This window comes from Mandrillus leucophaeus, unplaced genomic scaffold, assembly GCF_000951045.1.
Source record: "Mandrillus leucophaeus isolate KB7577 unplaced genomic scaffold, Mleu.le_1.0 Scaffold605, whole genome shotgun sequence".
In the NCBI taxonomy this organism is placed as follows: domain Eukaryota; kingdom Metazoa; phylum Chordata; class Mammalia; order Primates; family Cercopithecidae; genus Mandrillus; species Mandrillus leucophaeus.
The window spans coordinates 569,669-590,001 of NW_012106531.1; the positions used below are offsets into that span (position 1 = coordinate 569,669).

Below are 20,333 nucleotides of genomic sequence, written 5' to 3' on the forward strand. Positions count from 1 at the left end.
TCACTAGATATTTACCTGTTTAACAGCCATTAAAGTTCCAGTTCCCACATCTTGAGCCTGATAACAAGAAGAAAATGCTCCAAGGCCTATCTGTTGACCTTTCAGCCATTCAGTGTCTTCTCTATACGGTTGTTTTGCTTTGGTATGTCCCGGTAGAGTCTCTGGTGTCTACATATTAAATGAAAGCAATCTTTTTACTGTTAAAGGAGTAAGATTTTGTGAAATTAGTCGGAAAGATACTATTCTTGTTCAGTCTGGCTTCCCAAACCACCTATAAATGTGACCTCTGAATGGAAGGTATTTGTGACTAACATCAAATGCAAAAGTGATCACCATTATAGAATTAACCAGAAATGTCCACAGACAAGAATTATTGCTGTTTAAACAGTACAAACATTATTGTTGTATAAGTAATAATTTTATGTGGAAAAATCTGCTTCTAAATGTTAGAAGCAGCATTTCTGAATTAGGTTTATTTTCGTATGGTCTAAGGAAGCTCTCTGTGAGACCGTGTCCTGCTCTGTTATTCAGGCTAGAGTGCAATGGTGTAATCACAGCTCATTGCAGCCTCAAACTTCCAGGTTCAAGTGACCCTCCCCACCACAGCCTCCTGAGTAGCTGGGACCCCAGGTGTGCACTATCACGCCTGGCTAATTTTTTGTAGAGACAGGGTCTTGCTTTGTTGACCAGGCTGGTTTCAAACTCCTGTGCTCAAGCAATCCTTCGGCCTCAGCCTCCCAAAGTGCTGGAATTACAGGTATGAGTCACTGCCTAGCCCCAAGGAAGTTTTCTAACCTCTTAAAGAATCTATACTTACATCCTGTTGAATAATGATGATATCTTCTCCATTTTCAACCTGCAGCTGAGGAACTATGGGGAGGGCATCCTGAGACGCTGACATTGCCATGGCAATTGCTAAAGCTTCTTCTTCTTCAGCTTCCATCTTTTCTTTGCACTTTTGATTATGATTCACATCATCTTTGTAGGTATCATCATTTTCAGCCTTTTCAGGAGAGAGGACAGCAACTTCTGACTTGAAAGTGACTGTTGTATCACTTGAAGGCATAGATGCTTCAAGAAGGTCCTCAATACTGGAGTTGAGCTCTGTATTGACATCTAATCTGCATTTCTCCTCTACTGGGGTGAACACTGTCTCATCACTGGGTATAACAGCATTACTACTACTGCTGCTACAGCCAAAGTTGTCATCACATTTGGAACTACTGTTCAGATCAAGTGTCATGCTATTTTTTGAGGGCTCTCCCTGTTTACTTGTATTACCTGGGGTAGGTCGAGATGGCTTTGGCCTGTGTATATTACTGGAGGGCAAGGGTCTTGACTGAGTAAAGACTGGGGAAAGTTTATCTGAGTCTCTGTTTTCAGGACAGTTTCTGTGGAATTGTAGAGAAAACTTGCGCTGTGTTTGAGGAGATGCAGAAGGTATTTTGCAGGGAACGAATCCCTGAAGTCTATGCTTAGAGACATCTGTTGCAGTGCCAGCTGGTACAGATGGGGCCGAAGAAGAAGGGCTTGACAAGGCTGGAAACATTAATTGGGAATGATGAGATAAAGGAGAGGAGTTCAAACACTGACTATGGGGCCTGCCTTTTGTTTGAACCATTGGCTTTGGTTGCTCTGTTGTTGTTGAACTAGAAGGTCCTACTGAAATGCTGGCCAGTCTCTCAGAAATATCCTCTGAACTGGCACTCAATTTTGTAGCACATAATCCTTTTCCAGTTTTCTCTAAATGGATTGTGCACTCAGGGGAACTCTTCTCTGTGGTTTCCGGATAGTCACTGGGAACAGATGCCTGCAAAAAGCTGTCCTGTTGACCATCCAAAGTGTCTTCTACGCCCAACTGGATGGCTTCAGCAATTTCTACCTCATCTGCAATAGCCATCAAACGGCGACGCATCCTGGTGAAGTGAGTGGAACTGGAAACACTCAGCATTTCTAACAGTTTTGAAAACACATGGGGTACTGTAGTAACCATTCTTGCAGAACTCAAGTAGATCCTTCTGGAAAGTTTGCCAACCATTGAGTGGGAATTATCAATGGACTGCAAAGCAAAGGTTAAGAGGGACAGCAGCTTCTTATACCTGAAAGAAAAAACATTCATTACAATAATAAGTTCCAATTACCGAAAAACACATGGAAACTTAAAAAATGGTAGTAATTTACAGCATGTATACTTCAAAAACCATTTCAGCATAAAGTATCTATAAATTTTAAATTAAACATCCTAGACTTTGGGTTTTCATATGTCAATCAAATATTAAGGTATCAGCAACCTATTTATGCTCTGTATTTTCTGAGTCTTTCATAAATCTAAAATGTGTCATTCTTGAGGAGGGTGTAGGGAGGGCAGAAAGATACATGTAATATATTTTCAGAAGAAAAATCACCTGATTTCAACAGGCTCAGCTTGTGAAACATCAGTACTGACAATATGAGGATAAAATTCAGCAGGAAATTCCAACAACAGTCTATCTATAAGACAAAGGCGGCCAAGAAGTTCTTGCCAATTGTTTGATTCAGTTTGGTTTCCAAGAATACAGTTTAAGACATAATCAACACCACCAATACCAATGGATCCTACAAAAAGGAAAGTAAAAATAAGTGATTAAAAAATAGTGATATTAAAATCTAAAATAAGACATGACTAAATGGTATAAGGCCAACAAAAATATTCTGAACTATTTTCAAGAATTTCTCTCTCAGATTAATTCACATTTCTAACTGTAACACAGTGAATCAATTTATAAAATTACTTCAAAATCCTGTAAACTGCCTTATGAGAGATTATGAGATTAGACAAGGCTGCCGAGGAACATGATAAAATATGCTATATTCATTTTAAGTGAAAAGTTATTACCAGCTTTAAGTATTTCTCTGCCAACTGCCAACTCTCCTGCTTGGCCTTTGCACAGTTCCAACAGTGTTGATATGGACAGCTGACTTGTGCGGCTAAAAAGCAAAGGAAAAGCAACATCAATCCTGGATCTTGGCTAAAATACTATACAATATTAGAGGCGTAATGCAAGGCCTTGTGAAAAAGTGGAGAAATGATGTTTTCAGGAGTGTTTACTTTTCCACCACTAAAATCACATGAACAATGTCACCATAAATAGTAATACTCATTTATTAGGTCTAATTTTGTAAATTTAACATATCCTCTATGTTAAGCACAGAATCTTCAATAATGGCTCTTAGCAAGTATTGATTTAAATACCAAATTAGATAAAAGTCTTACATTTTGTTAAAAGAAAAAACAAAGACCTTGACATTTTGATTTCTGAACTTTTACTAAGAAGCTCTTGAATTAAAAACAAAACCTTCCCATCCAAAAACCCTCCATTTCCTTACATAGGCAGAATGAGGTCTGAATATTATAAAATCTCTCTACAGTATTTCTTATGTTCAGTCATTCAGGTGACCAGGTAAACAACCTAACTTTAAAGTTTCAAAAAGCGAGCAGCACAACAAATACCATGAGAACACTGAAGTCTCAGAAATATACCTATTCTAATACTAAAAAATGACACTTTTCCTATGCATTTTGCAAATTACTTTTTAATTTGCATATTTTACAGATATACAATATTTTCTCTAAGAAACAAGAAAACATCCAGTATTTTCAATCTACAGAGAAAACAACAGAGGCAAAAGACAGACTTCATGAGATGAGAAATTCGTTAAAGGTAGGTACCTAATTTTTGAGACCCTGTGCAAACAGTCATTATGACTTGCAGAGGAAGAGAAAAGTGGTACTGAGAGAGCTCTAAATGGCTGAAATGGAAGAGGCAACACAAGGGAGATTCAACACTTGTTGCTAACCAAGATCTGCTGGGATAGAAAGAAATAGGAACTACCAAATAACTGTTCACAGTAGCTGTGATTATTAAATGAAAATTTTTCCTCCTATTTTATGGAAGGGGAAAATAAAAGAGAACCACTGGTCTGAAAAAAGCATGGCTTGTACTCATATTTACTGTCACCGCACCTCAATTCTCTACTTCATATTTTTCTTTGCAGTCAGGGTTATTCTTGTTCCCTGTCAATTTTCAAGGATATTGCAGGAATATATAAAATCTAAAGTTTTTTTGACTAAAACTGTCATAATTAGAGTAAAATTCCATTACACTGAAAATAATGAGATGGATTTGTTAATTTTTTATCCTGATAATAAGGCATATACAGGTGTAATGATCTTACTGGTTCCTATCCTGTGTAACCCATGAGATTATACCTTATGGATATAAATGTCAACTACAGTTCTTACCAACTGTACTTCAGATTATGAATGTTATTTAAGAGAATAAATCACAATACAATAATGTGGAGATCCATGCAGTTTGTTTGACTGGCTTTTACTTGCCAGTAGTTCTTTCCCCCAGTCCTTAAGAGCTTCAAGTACTGCATTTCCATTTTAAATCTCACATTAAAAGACAATGTTCAAAGACTCATTTAATAAAATGTATCAGATATTCACTAGGTGTGAGGCTTGCTGCGAGGCACTTTTAAGACAAGAGGGTTTGAAGTGGTTCATCAATGAAGCCTTACCTATTGGCATCTGCACATTTGACTAGGATGGTGTCTACAACTGGCCGGAGAAGTCTCTGAAGTTTGATTCTTTCCGCTAAACTGTGGCAAGGAGTATATACCAGCATGGCTCTCAGTGTTTTCTGAGGAAAAAAATCTGAAGGTCAGTTTATGTACACTTAAAAAGCATCAGAGATAATGGCCTAATTTGAGACAACAGGAGCAACAAAATAAGATAGGAATAGATTATAACCCATAGAATAAAGTAAGAATCCCATGCGTCTGTAATGATACAAACAACTAACAAAACAAATGAATGGGGTAGAAAGGAATTTTCTGAACTCTTTTCTCTGCAATTTTTAGAAGTCTGAATTCATTTCAAGACGTAAAGTTAAAAAAAATTATTTTTAAAAAGAAAAAGAACAGGAGCCAACCTGAAAAGGCTCTCAATGGTCAACGCTGGAATAATCAGAGCAACAAAACAAATGATGGTAGTACTGGGTTGCAACCCATAGAACAAAAGGAATATCCAGGAGCCTACACTGATATAAATTAAAAATTGATTAGGTACATAATCGGAGAAGCTCTACTTTATAGAATAATTTCAATTAATGTAGAAGGAATGAGGAAAACAGAAAATCACCATTAGAACACCATTTTTAAAAAAAATTATACTTTAAGTTCTGGGGCACATGTGCAGAACGTGCAGGTTTGTTATATAGGTATACACATGCCATGGTAGTTTGCTGCATCTATCGTCCCATCATCTACATTAGGTATTTCTTGTAATGCTATCCCACCCCTAGCCCCTGACCCCCGACAGGTCCTGGTGTGTGATGCTCCCCTCCCTGTGCCCATGAAAGCACCATTTTTAATGGTGTAGTAATAACTGCTATAGGCAAGATCCACAAATGTTTTTAAAATCAGTGGACAAAATTTTGAGGTGAAATAGGATATTTGCATAATCGCAAAGTAACTCTCACAAGATATCTATGAATATTAATTTTACAGCAGGGAAACTTGGTAGATATTACCTTAACTGACAGCATCACCAATAATAAAAGCCATGGACATATGTACCCACTGACAAGATGCAATGAGAAAGGCCTATCACCTCTGTGGCATTCTTGTGAAAAATATGTAACTTCCATCTAATCATGAGAAAACATCAGAGAAACCCAAATTGAGGGACATTCTACAAAATAACTGGCCAGTATACTTTGAAAGTATCTGTCAAGGTCATTAAAAACTAGGAAAGGGTGAGGAACTGTCATGGATGAGAAGACATTAAGGGGACATGGTGACTAAATGCACTGCGGGATCCTGGATTGGATCCTGGGACAGAAAAAAGACAACAGCAGAAAAGCTGGTAAAATCTGAATAAAGTCTGCAGTTTAGCTATGAAGGGCACTGTTGGGCAACAGGGGAGATTTCAGTATAAACTTTATAGTACAAAACAGTATTATGATTACTGTTAATGTGCTGACTGTATATGGAAGAACAAATGGAATTATGTATTTGGTTTTAAGAGACACATATTTAAGTATTTGAGGAGAAAGTGTCATGATGCCTGCAAAAAACTCTCAAATGGTTCAGCAAAAAAAAAAATTATACATGGAGAGGGAGGGAGAAGAAAAAAAGGAAGAGACAGAGGAAGGGGACATAAGGGAAAGGGAAAGGGTGAGCTTTAAGAGCAGAAGCCATTTCTGCCTTCATGGAGCCTGGTATCCTTTATACAATCTTTGTGCTCTAAGAACTCATAAGCTAGTTGGGAAACAGTCTTAACTTAAGAAGAAACAACCATGACAGTAAGGCAGTTACACTGCGCACAAAAAGAGTAACACGACAAAGGCTTTGCAGAAAAGGAACTGGCAAAAAGAGGATTTTATTTAGTCAAGTATGCCTGAAGGTTTGTGTTGGAAAATAGTAAGAAAGCGGCAAAATGTTGGGCCAATTGGTCTTTATTCTACAGTATGCTGGTCCCTCCAGATGCTACGTGAAGAAACAGGCTGTAGCAAAATAACTCTGGGAAACAATGCATTCTACCCTTTGATCCTTTAGGTTCACAATGTACACTAGCTTACTGAAGGATCCTAGAAGTCTTTCAGTCAACAGACCTAGTTATCCTTGTGTAATCCAGTGTTCACCAATCTTAACTGAATACAAGATTCTTTCTTCAGGGAACTTTTCACAACCCTGCCAAACTTCCACAGAATATGCTTTAGGAATGTCGCTGAAGAAACAGAAACCTCTAAAGGTTTCTAAACGAGTTGGGGGATAATCAAACTTGTGTTTAAGAAATAATAATAACTATTCATGTTCTTACAATGTGCCAGGCATACAGTTGAAAGTTTCTACATAATCTAATTTCAAATCTAAGAGGTATTTTCATTATTTTATGGGTGAGAAAACTGAAGTTTATTTAAGAGAGGTTAAGTAACCTTCGTAAAGTCACCATGCTAGCAAAAGGGAGAACCAGAATTTGAATCCAGGTCTGTCTCTATGATCTTGATCATGTGTTCAGATTGCCTAGGCTAGTCCAACTTTAACCAGCACATTATGCAAGCACTGTGGCTGGAATGATAAATTATGAGATCACTCAATTGTGACTCCAAACCCATGTTCATAACTGTCATGCTGTATTACCTGTCAAGAAGATTCATTAGGCCCAATCGTTAGAGGATGGATTAGAAAAAGACTGAGGTTCCAGGGAAGCCTACAGACTACTCATGAATTTTAAGAACAGACCAGATAAGAATTAAAGTAGTGGTTCTGAATTGGGGGCAGTTTTGACCCCTGGAGACATTTGGCAATGCCTGGAGACATTCTTGGTTGTCATGACTGTGGGCATGACTGGGTGGGGGTGGGTTTGCTCCTGGTATCTAATGGGTAGAGGACAGGGATGTTGCCACAGTACACACAGGACAACATTCCTGGCTTTCCCCCTACCCTGCAACAAATAATTATCTAACAAATGTTAATAGTACTGAGGTTGAGAAACCCTATTCTAAAGAGACAGATACTCCTAAATTACCTCCTTGTCACTCTATTCCACTCATGAAAGAACTTTTAACAAGTTAAACTGAAAAAGCAATTCAACGATCTATGTCATGGAACCCTTTTCTTTGAAAAGGCTTTTGAATCTCCACATGACAGTGTTTATTAAAAATCAAAATGTTTATTAAAAACATATCTTCCTTAATATCTGATAAATTTTTTTAAAAATCAGAGTAACATTGATGACTTTGCCATCCCAAAAAGCATTTTTAATTTGGTCATGTATAAGATATCTGCTCAGAAAAACATAAAGATATGAACAGCAAGACACTAAAAAAGTCTTTAAAAATTAGCAAGCTTGTCTAGCTCGTCCTATTTGTTGTTGTTCTGTTTTGATTTGTTTTAGGCTTTAGCAGCCTGAAGCCATGGTGTTTAGTCTGTCTCTAGGGATAAGCGGAAAAGGAGGATGACGAAGGAGCTTTACTGTCCCAACCAGAAACAGAAACTAAGAAACCATAACTGTATTCTCTCCCTTGGATACCCCTGGAAAGTCTTTAAAACAATGAAACTAAACAGTGAAATAGCATATAAGAAACCTTGGACATACATCATAAAACCAGTAAAATTCAAATAAACAGAATAAAAGAAAAATTGTAATTTCCTGAAATTATGGAACAAAAATAAAATTTGGATTTTCCAAAATTAGGTAAAGTAGCTTTATTGTATCTTAAAAATACTACGAACCATCAAAAAACCCCAAACCCATAATGATATGATTATGGAATAAAGCTACTTACTAAAGCAGCAACGTACACTTTGTAGACAGGGTCAGCACAGACCATTGACAGAACGTTGCAGCATGCCTCCACCACATCTCCTGAGATACTCGTCTGGGAAGACCCACTGGCAGCTCCCCCACTCGGGCTGCTTCCACTGCTGCCCCCGGAATTTCCAGTGCTCTCCCCATTTGCCAACAGCAGGGCCCCACTGACATCATGGGAAAGACGCCTGAGGGCCATCTCTCTCACATTCCAGTTTCTAGAAAATAAGCAGCCAACGAGTTCCATTCCAAATACCTGGATCAAACACACACAATGAATTCAATGTAAAGAAAAGCTTATGGACCCAGAGTATTTTGAGTTTAGCATCATTTTTGATTACTACATAAAAACTGGGCATTTCTTAAATCTTCATCATCCTTCACAACTTCAAATATATCCAGCCACTTAAACATCATAAGGAAGAATTTTATACTCAGGTTTAACTGGTAATGATCCAAAGTCATTAATATTTATTAGTTCAGGTAAAATTAATAATAAACTCCATTAAATCATTAGATGGCTATACATACATTCTATGCCTCTATTGTCCCCCATGCTTACCAAAACGCCAAAAAAAAGGGAAAACCTCAACTCTGTATTCATACTAAGGTAGTTTAAAGAGAAAAACTGGAGCAAGATTAAGAAAAGAAAAAAAAAAAGATCAAAAAAGGCACCAGGAGAAGGTTTCAAGAGATACAGAGTATTTCTCTTACAGACAAGAGCAGTAAGTAAAACACATTTAATTAGTTTTTGTCTGTACAAAAAGGTTTAAAAAACTAGACAAAACAGGTAGGACTGTAAAACGAACGGAGTGGACAAATCAAACTGAAGAAAAAATGCTTGTGTTCGAGTAAGCAAAGGAAAACGGTAGACACAGAGTTATAGTACATGCCGTTACCGTCGTCAATCCCATGCCCCAGAAGCCAGAGTTCCTACAGTGAGGAAAGCGTGAAGGGTCTTTCCCTTCACGCTTTATGGGCCAATTAGCTAAAACCAAGCTTAATACCTAAGATAATTCATCATGTGAAAAATGTCTAAATATTAAAGATGAATAAACACAATTTTTGGAAAAATGGATCATGACATATTTATTTACATGTGTTTTGTTATAAAAGGATATTATGGGAGAATGAACCAACTAGAATATAGTGAGCTTCTGGTACTGTTAAGTAGTGTACCACTACCTATGTTTTAATTGTCTTACCTAATATGCTTAATAAAAAGCTAGGAATATAGAGCCTAGTCTGACCTAAAGCTTAGGCAAAACAAACTAGACCATATCCTTGAAAGAATGAAATCTAACAGCTCAGAATCAACTTGAGAGTTCTTTGATGGGTCATGAAAGGGCAGGTGAGGACCTATGTTCATTAATATTTCATTAAATTTCATTAATGGACTAGATACAAGAATATGTGTTTAATATTTTTGCAGATTTTATTAGATTCATAAATGGGTTGCTAATATGCTAAGAGAATTCCAAAGGTGCAGGACTGTAATGGTCACAAAAGAAAAATGAAACAAATCCTAATGATATATAAGCTCAATGTGTTAATACACCTGTTCACAAATTTAATTCAACAGAATTTAACAGATTACTGAAAATAACTATTTTACTTCATTATTGTCTGGTACAGACCTGACTGGTTTTAGATCCTACATTTAAAAAATAATAGACTAAGCATTCAACAACCAAGAAAATCATTACAAACCAACTGACAAAAAAGCCCTACTTACTGAGGATGAAAAAGCATTCAATCAGAAGAGATGGTAAAGGGATGGAAAACTGTTCTTACAAATCAAAATGATGAACTCAAGGTAACTTATCACATATTTTTTCTTATTCATCTGCTCTGCAATTATTAAGCACCCATTGTATGCCATTAGGATATGAAAGGAGAAATTAATTTTAAATGGCAGCAAATAAGAAACATGATAAAAATTCTTGGCAGGAATGGGGATTAAACATTGGGAAAAGTTAGCACTGAAGGGTTCTGGTTTCTATCCTTCTATCCTTGAATAACCCTGTATATCTGTTAGTTCAGGAAAAGATGTTTCTAGATACGTGAAGTGAAACCACAAGGAAGTTTTGAAGTTGAAGCTGTATAACAAGCAGTATAGTATTAATACCAAAAGTAACATTAAAATTTCCAAAGGAATAAAGGTCATGATGAAGGCAAACAAAAGTATTTTTTAAATTATAAACAACTGAGGGAAGGAGACAAATACATTAACTGATCTATAAATATTTCTTTGAGAAATGAAAAACAAAGAACTACTTACCTGAATCCATGGCTCAGCTAAATCTTTGTAAGCAGGAGGGATTTGCTGAGTTCCATAATGAGTAAGGTTAAAATTGCTCTCTTGATTCCTTCTTTGTGATCCAGCCAAAGGCTGCTGCTGTACGGTTTGCTGCTGTGCAGCTCTGAGGGAAGAAGGGGAATCCACAGGACTTGACAATTCGTGGCTAAAATGAAAAATAACAAAACTTGCTTTAAAAAAATTAAGAGATTTAAACCACACTTTGAGAAATTAAAAAAAATTAAACATATACGTATCATTATTTCAAAATTATTACCTGTAGAAATCATGAGACCTCCACTTAGATCTACAAAGGGGACATATTAAAGGTTCTCTATTTCTTCTACACTCTTCTGCCCCTGAAAAATTACAGAAACAAAATCTTACAAAAATGTAAATGCTTAACATTATTTATATTTCATAACTGTTTATAATAATTAGTTTACAGGATTTATATAGAAGGAACCTCAAAAATAATCTAAACATTTATCTGAAAGCAAGTACACACAGCAGGTTAAATGATTTTGATTTGCAAATGCTATTTTATTCATTCTGATAATGTTACTATTAACATTAATAGTTAATATTACTATTTTTCCAATGTTAATATTACTATTTTTCCAAACGTTCTGCCCTGTTTGACTACCAGGTAAAGTCCTTCCAAACCTTACTTTGATGCTAGCCTTTCTGTAATGCCTACCCAGGTCTTCTTCCACCTCCTTCCCTTCATGTATACCTTCCAGATTGAAACTGTTTCTAATTCTATGCACTTCTTCCATTATCACCTATGTCACACTTTATTGCGTTTCTTTGCTCACATAGGTCATCTCCTAAAGATCCTACATTCCCACTTGCTGAAAACTCTTCACAGAGGACTTAGATATACTGTTTTTATTCTCTCACCAATCTCCCTTCGAGCCATGTTACACTCTTAAATAACATAGTTAGCTCAGAGAGCAACTGTGCTGAATAAGCATAGAGAGAAAAAGAGCCACATACAAATTGACATGCAATGGTGGTGCAGCTTGTTCCTGCAGCCGTCTTCACACACTGTAAGACTTTCTTCATCAAGCATGCCCAATAAGCAAATAGGACACATCTGCTCCTCTTCATCCTTTATACTATAGAAAAGGGGAAGAAAAAGTATTAAACATAAAAGAATATAAAGCAGAACTGATATGCTAAAAACACTTTCTGCTTGCTTAGAATATAAATACAGTAGAAATTCTTGTTTAAGAGCATCTTATATACTAAGAGATACATATTTATGCTATTAATATACAGTAATTTAAAATCAGATTAACACACGAGTACTTATAGACTGTAGGTGTGAGTTAACTTTCTTTGTGATGAAAACAATACAGACTGTAATCTTAGAAAGAACATTTGTATCTCCCAAATTCTGCTACTGTATCTTTTGAATAAACCAACAGGTTTGAGTACGCACAAAAATATACTACATGGTACTAGTTTCAAGATTTTAAGTGCTGGCGGACCTTAGAGCTCAAAGATTCCACATCCTAAATTTAAATGCCTATTTCAGAAATTTCTGGTGGCAGTATGAACTGGTCCAACTTTCCTAGAAATGAATCTAGGAACACGTCACATTTTAAGGGTACACAATCTGTCACCTAGACTTCTAGGAATGTATCGTAAGAAAATAAAAAGACAAATATATAGAGATGTATGTATGAAAATGTCCACTGCAGTATTATTTAGAATAACGAAAAGAAATCAAAACAACCAAATGAATGCCAAAAGGAGGTTAAACAAATTACGGCAAACCCAGGCACCTTGAAGCCTTTAAAAAGGAAGAGAGAGATCCATAAATGAGGTCAAAATAAAACTACCATGTATAGAATGATTCCATTTATGGCAAAATTGCAGCATAATGGGTAATTATATTGCATATACTTGATTATCTCTAATATACAAAGTATTTTTAAAAATCAGTAAGAAAAATACTAATAGTAAAATGGACAAAGGAAATAAAAAGGCAATTGGAATAAATAATAATAGATTGGTAACATCTGGCCCTCATAATGGCATAGAAAACCAGGTTCTCATATCTGGTAGAAGTAAAAACTAAAATCTATGGAAGGAAATTTTGTTAGTATTTCTTAAAATACTACATGTATATATTCATGACCTAAAAATCCTATTTCCTAGGATGCTATCCCTACACATTTTAAGTATGTAAACAAACAACTGGAGGTGTACTTAATGTACATTAATTAAGGCAATGGCTAAATAAATTATGGTGTACCAACAGAACCTTATACAGCCATGAAAAGAAAAAAGTATGTAATCTGGTAATGACGTGGAAAAATATTCTTTATATATAAAGTAAAAGCAAACGAAAATTGCACACCAGAACATATGGCATGACTTTGTTTAAAAACAGTAAGACAGCTGAGAGAAATATGGATGGGGGAACGTGCGTGCATCTGTTTGTTGGCCGAAGTACGGAGTGTGCAAAGAAGAGTTTCACTCCTTGATTTATGTAATTTTTAAAAGTTGTATTAAATAGTTAACAGTAGTTATTTTGTGTGCACCCAGGCTAGAGAAAGAGGACTTTAGTTCTCTATTTCATAAATGTTTTTAATTAAATCTTCATGATGTGAGGGATGACTTTTAAAAATCAACAGCCGTATTTCCATTATAAAATAAAGACAAGGCTCTGGGATGTTAAATAAGTTGCCTCAAATCAAAATCAGTTTGTGGCAGATCTATCATTACACTTTTATCTGAGAAGAACATGCCATAAACTTACAATGTCTAAATTTTAGAGTCTGCTAAACTAGGCCCAATATTGCACTTCTACTATCTTCAACTATTAGGTTGGTGCAAAAGTAATTGCGGTTTTGGCCATTACTTCTAATTTTTTGAATCCTAATTTTGCCATTAGAAGTAATGGCAAAAACGGCAATTACTTTTCCCTGAAAAAACAGATCTGAGTAACTAGCAGCAAAATAACCAGTTCCCCAAATGCACAAAAAGCTTTCCAAAAAAGCTAATCAAACAAGTCAGCAAAGTCATCATGGGTGATTCCTGAGATGAAGGCACACTTACTAGTCTCTCCCTCCTGATGTACCTGCCCCCTCTCTTTTCCTAATTGTAGAGCTACTTAGGATGCGGAAAAACTGTCAGAATATGCATGCATTAGTAATGAAGAATTAACAGTAGCATTACAGGAATGATGTATACAACTATCTATAATAAAAATATTCATGGCAAAAATAATCCAAGGTCAACTAACTCTTCATATAATTACACCAAAATTAAGCTTATTCATAAGAGGAAAATAAAGTTTCACAATTTAGTCAAATCACAAGTGCAACTTACTAAATACTTCTCTGACAACAAAAAGAATACCATTCTGGGGTATTTCCTGTCCATCTTTTTTCCAAGTACATATTTTGTAAGCATTGTTCAGATCATTTATGTATATATATATATGCACTATTTCATATTTAAAAAATTTTTATTATAAAATTGCACTTCAACTCTTCATATACATAACTCTTTCTTTTTTTTTTTGTTGTGGCAACATATGCATAACATAAAATCTACCATCTTAACCATTTGTAAGTGTACAGGTCAGTGGTATTAAATGCCTTCATGCTGTGCAACCATCACCACTATGTGTCTCCAGTATTCATCTTGTAAAACTGAAACCCTATACCCATTAAACACGATTCTTCACGATCTCCTTCCTCCAGCCTCTGGCAATCACCATTCTATGTTTTTTCTGAGACAGGATCTTGCTCTGTCTCCCAGACTGTAGTACAGCAGCACAAGTATAGCTCGCTGCAGTCTCGAACTCCTGGGCTCAAGAGATCCCCCTGCCTCAGCCTCCTGAGTAGCTGGGACCACAGGTGCATGCCACCCATGCCTGTCTAATTTTTCTTTTCTTTTCTCCCTTTTTTTTTTTGGTAGAGACAGGGTCACACTATGTTGCCCAGGCTAGTCAGGAACTCCTGGGATCAAGTAATCCTCCCACCTAGGGTCACTCTACTTTCTGTCTCTATGGTTTTGACTAAGTATCTCATGTAAGTGAAATTATACAGTATTTGTCTTTTTGTGACTGGCTTATTTTGCTTAGCATAATGTCCTAAAGGTTCATCCATGTTGTAGCATACTTCCTTCCTTTGTAAAGCTGAGTAATATTCCACTATGTGTATATCCCACATTATCCATTCATCCATTGATGGACACTTGGGTTGCTTCCACCACATAATTTTTAATGCCGCCATAATTTTCCACTGACTAGAAAGATCCTGTTTTAAGTATCCATTAATGTTGGACATATAAGCTGTTTCCATATTTTTACATTTTAAGAAACCATTACAAACATCTTTGTACACATTTTTTTTTGACATTTCAGATTTTTTTTAGCATAGTTTTTTCTGAAGCAAAATTACATGAGTATAGAGCAGGGAGTAACAAACTTATAAGGAAAACAAATTAGCCTGTGGACTACTTGTGTAAATACAGTTTTACTGAACATAGCCATCCCCATTTATTTATATATCGTCTTCGGCTATTTTCAGGCTATAAGGGCAGAGCTGAGTAGTTTTTAAACTAATACTTAAAAAATATTTAAATTTAAAATACTATTAAAAAAATATTTAAAGTTTAAAAAAAGTTACCTACAATAACCCCTCCTATAAATAACCAGTGAAGTTCTTATTCTTCCGATTTTTACATACCTGTAATACCTTTCCTATATAAAACTGGGTTCATGCATAATATATTATTATAATCTAGATTTGGTTTTACTTATTGACATTTTCCCAGGTCATTCAATGTTCTCCAAAAGCATAATTTTAATGCCTACATGACATTCGTAACATGGGCATACACTAATTTAATCATTCCATTGCTACTGGATATTTAAATTGTTTCTAATTTTTCACCATAATACTAAGAGAAACAGTCATATATGATATATGTAAGGCTTGTGCATTTCTCAGATTAAACTTTTACTTAAGAAGAACATTTACTGGATCAATGAATATAAATGTTTTTAAAAGCCATATTACTTTTTTTCTTCAAAGGCTATACTGCTTTATATACAATCAAGCACATCCTTACAATAACTAAATGACATCATTTAAAAAGTCTTCCATTATTTCAGTAAAAACTGGTATCTTTTTTTAAAAAATGAACATTTCTTTAGTTATCAGGTTGAATGAACAGTTTTTGTGTTTCTTAGCCCCTTAGAATTCTTTTTTGGTGCATATTCTCTTTATGCCCTTCATTTTCAATTGAATTTTAAATTTGTTTATCCTAATTGTTTTATTATTGTTTGTGGCATACCATTTAAAATTGTATGTAATCAGATCTCCAGATACGCTTCCTCTGTATTTTCTTTTTATTGATTTTAGATACAAAAATAGTGGTTACACGAAACAAAAATCTACCCATCTACATAGTACAATCTCAGTAATCAAGATAACTTTTGTGGCTCCCCCCTACGGATATGTGAATCCAAATAATTTTTTTTTTTAACCTCAGAGAGAAACTTTCTATTTTAACTTTGGCTACTTGGTTTTAAGCATCTGTTATTTTTCCCCACAATAAAAAGTTACAGAAATGTCACTCAAAAGGAAAAAGGAGCTGGGTGTGGTGGCTCACACCTGTCATCCCAGCACTTTGGGACGCTGAGGTGGGAGGAATGCTTGGGGCTAGGAGTTCAGCAGGCTGGAGAAATACAGCTAATTTTTTTCATTTTATTTAGAAGAGATGAGGGGTGAAACAAAGATACCCAGGTTCTGGTTATACCTTTCCTCAAATGAACTGCATAACCTCCTGGCTTCACTTACCGCTGTCACTGAACCATGCCAACTAGAAAATCTTCAATGTCCAAAAACTCCTAAAATTCTAGGATTCTAAAATTATTTCATTTAATCAAAATTAAGAAAATCCAAACATTTACTTTTTCCACAGATAAAGAAAACCTCTCTTCTCTTCACTGCACTCTTGTTGCGACCCTGTCACTTTTTCATTCTTCATTAATTTTGAGGTAGTTACAATACTTAACAGATTGATAGGATAAAGACAGGATTTAACCACTCAGAACAGTGCTTCTCAAACTGGGCACTTCGGGAATAACATAGAAGGTGCCCTGGTAAGAGAAGCAGCACTTCCTTTGTGGAGTAATTTTTAAAAATCTAATTTTTACACTAAAACCAATAAAGCGATATACAGAACAGAAACAAGATTCACATGAATACTGCAGTTTTTAGCACAAAATGTCTATATACACACACACTCACATGACCTTTAACAACATATATATATATACACACATACACACACCCACATATTTTTTAAGAAACAGGGTCTTGTTCTGTCACCTAGGCTGGAGTGCAGTAGTGCAATCATAGGTCACCGGAGCCTTGAACTCCTGGGTTCAAGCGATCCTCCTGCCTTGGCCTCTTGAATAATTGGGACTACAGGTTATCACCACTCCCAGCTAATTATTTTACTTCTGTAGAGACAGGGTATCCCTATGTTGCCCAGACTGTAATTGGGACTACAGGCATCACCACTCCCAGCCAATTATTTTACTTCTGTAGAGACAGGGTGTCCCTATGTTGCCCAGGCTGGTCTTGAACTCCTGGGCTCAAGCGATCCTTCTGCCTCAGTCTCCCAACATGCTGGGATTATAGGCACAAGCCACCATGCCCAGAGAACCTTTAATATCTTCACCCTTGATTTTAACTTGAAAGCCAAGATTCAATAATTAAATCATTTTAGAGCAACTTAACAAGTAGATATAAAAAATTACCCCTAAAATTAAAAGTAACACTGGATTAATGCTTTGAAATCCTTAAAAAGTACTAACCTGTTTTCTGAACTAGATGTAGAAGTACTAGATGATGACAATGTATGAGAATTTGACATGCGTGAAACAAACTTCTGGATGGTGTTACGAGATGGAGCTTTGATCCTTGAGCTACGCCTACTGTGATATTTCTGGAACAAACTCTCAACCTAACATTGGAAAAAGACAGTAACAGTGATATTTGTGCCATAATTATACATATGAAGAGTTCTAGAGACTGAGCTATTTATCTTTTATTTGCATGTTTTTCCTAAAGTTGATTTAAGAGCTTCAAAAATAAAAACACATTATAGTTTACTAAGGACAACATTCATACGGCAGGTCAGTGTTGTTTTTTTCAAGCTAGAAGAAAAAGTTTAGTAAATATCTCATGAGAACTATTTATAAGCATCAACTAATTCTTACATACCTTCACACCTTTCAAAAGGTCACTGCCTAAACTTAAAGAAGGAGAAATTTTAAGAATATATCATAAGAATATGCTGACAATTTTACTCTAAGCATTTATTAAAAACTACCTCAAAATTCTTTAAAGTTTTTCTCCACAACATTGGGTCTGAAGGTTCTAGTTGAAACACCCGGAGCATTACAAACAGCAGATGAATACAGAATGTTCCACGTCCACAGCTACAGTTCTGAAGAGTTAAAAAGAAAACCTATAGGTTAATACATCCGTGGTTCATTAGAACTTCTAAATTCATCACTTTACAATATTTCCAACTTTTTATACTAAAGTTTCTATTAATTCATACTCTTCATTATCTTTGTATATAAGAAAAATCTACAACTATTTCCATGATTTAATCTCTCATTTCCATTGAATTTATTAAATAGATCAAATTTCTATTCTATGGTATATTATGATAGTAAAAACCTCATAAATACATTAAAGAAAAATATTAGCCTAAAATACATTTTAAGTTTACTTTTCTCTACTAAAGGGAATTAAGTGATCCAAATTTAAGAACATTATGGTATATAAATTCGAGGTAGTACCATATACTACTACTAATAAAATAAAATGGTGACAAATCCTACCTGAGGCCCAATAAACACCCGGTATTTATTGTCTGGGCTGTCTCCTCCAATCAGGAAAGAGTTGGGCCCTATCTGCTGCAGTAAGTACAGTCTGGCCCGCATCACTTTGTTAACACGGCGATTTGTTTCCTCAGGGCTATATGGTGAGAAGCCATCTGGTGAAGGGGCTCTTCGGGGTGGTGTGATTCTGCCACTCTGAAACTTCACAACATTTTTTTTTTTATTAGGTATGTTTTTCATTTCTTAATTAAGAAACTATTATCCAGCCGGGCGTGGTGGCTCATGCCTGTAATCCCAGCACTTTGGGAGGCCGAGGCGGGCGGATCACGAGGTCAGGAGATTCAGATCATCCTGGCTAACACAGTGAAACCCATTTCTACTAAAAATACAAAAAATCAGCCGGGTGTGATGGCACACGCCTGTAATCCCAGCTACTCGGGAGGCTGAGGCAGGAGAATCACTTGAACATTTATTACCCTTAATTATTTAATTAAGTATCCAAAAAAACTGGAATTTCCACTGGACATTGATGTAAAGACCAAGTCCTAGGAAAATTAGTACAGTGAGAGTGTTATATATTACCCTCACCATAGGAGAGTTTTTGTCAGCTTCCACAAATTTGTTTTTATTAAGAGTCTGCAGAGTGTATGTTGGGAGGCATTCCACAGCAGCGTTTGTAAATTTCCAGTTAAAGAAGATTAATAAAGCCTTCAATAGATCCCAGAAAGCTGGATGTTTAATTTTTACTACTAGACACAGCATTCTGCCTGCTTATGATATATACTTTTTATGCTTTTTGTTTTGGTTCATCTTAGATGTTTCAAAGAACTCAAATGTTTATAGAATAATTTATAAAATTACCACATAGTTGTCTCTCTCAGCCAGATATTTATCAACATTTATGGGGATGACCGAGATTTTAAAAGTCTTCATGCTAGGATGAAGAGATGCCAACAGCCCCCCAAGTGTTCTAGTATCCCAGCTGAAGCAACAGGCATGTGAGTGAAGAAGCTGAGCCTGCTGAGCCCTGCCCAATCTGCAGATTCATGAGCTAATAACTGATTAGTTTTAAGTTAAAAAAAATTAATAACTAATTTAAAGGTGTTTTAACATATAGCCAACAACCACTGTTGGGCATCAGGTTTTACTATAAAATGTTTTTGCTTTAAATGTATTTTTTAATGAACTGATGTACCTTAATAACTCCAGATCTTAACAAAAACCCAAATTCCTCTTGTGGTCACTATCTCAACCATTTTTCCAATCAATCATTTGTTCTTCAAAGTTAGAAAGTGAGTCTTTTTTATTTTATTTTATTTTATTTTGAGACGAAGTCTCACTCTGTCACCCAGGCTGGGGTACAGCGGCGCCATCTCAGCTCACTGCAAGCTCCACCTCCTAGGTTCATGCCATTCTCCTGCCTCAGCCTCTGAAGTAGCTGGGACTATAGGCGGCCGCCACCATGCCCGGCTAACTGTTTTGTATTTTTTAATGGAGACAGGAGTCTTAACATGCATTTCCACCACTAGAAGTCTCTCTCTCACATGAATTTACCACCTATCTTTTTGCAAATTTCTTTGATGTTTAGCTTAATATAGAAGACAGCTAAGATTTTCATAGCTGCTTCTGCATTCAATCTGCTGTGATATGATGTTTTGATTAAAGTATATGAAAGGAAATTTGGCCTCACACAGATACGCAGATGTAAAAGGAAGGAGTATTTTAATAGTTTTTTTTTTTTTTTGGGAGTCTCACTCTGTCGCCCAGGCTGAAGAGCAGTGGTG

The 20,333-nt window shown here is 35.8% G+C and overlaps 1 protein-coding gene across 1 annotated transcript in view; it reads right to left on the minus strand.

The window, feature by feature from the left end:
• The window catches only part of MAP3K1 (mitogen-activated protein kinase kinase kinase 1, E3 ubiquitin protein ligase), an 89,220-nt gene that overhangs the window by 11,065 nt on the left and 57,822 nt on the right, over positions 1 to 20,333 (minus strand). The window contains exons 10-21 of the mRNA XM_011999872.1: positions 18,550 to 18,750; positions 18,030 to 18,146; positions 17,512 to 17,660; positions 11,658 to 11,779; positions 10,936 to 11,017; positions 10,641 to 10,824; positions 8,337 to 8,615; positions 4,564 to 4,685; positions 2,876 to 2,967; positions 2,406 to 2,595; positions 818 to 2,099; positions 16 to 168 (exon numbers count right to left, since the gene is read on the minus strand). Coding sequence (XP_011855262.1) covers positions 16 to 168; positions 818 to 2,099; positions 2,406 to 2,595; positions 2,876 to 2,967; positions 4,564 to 4,685; positions 8,337 to 8,615; positions 10,641 to 10,824; positions 10,936 to 11,017; positions 11,658 to 11,779; positions 17,512 to 17,660; positions 18,030 to 18,146; positions 18,550 to 18,750 — 2,973 coding nt within the window. The remainder of the gene's footprint in view (positions 1 to 15; positions 169 to 817; positions 2,100 to 2,405; positions 2,596 to 2,875; positions 2,968 to 4,563; positions 4,686 to 8,336; positions 8,616 to 10,640; positions 10,825 to 10,935; positions 11,018 to 11,657; positions 11,780 to 17,511; positions 17,661 to 18,029; positions 18,147 to 18,549; positions 18,751 to 20,333) is intronic.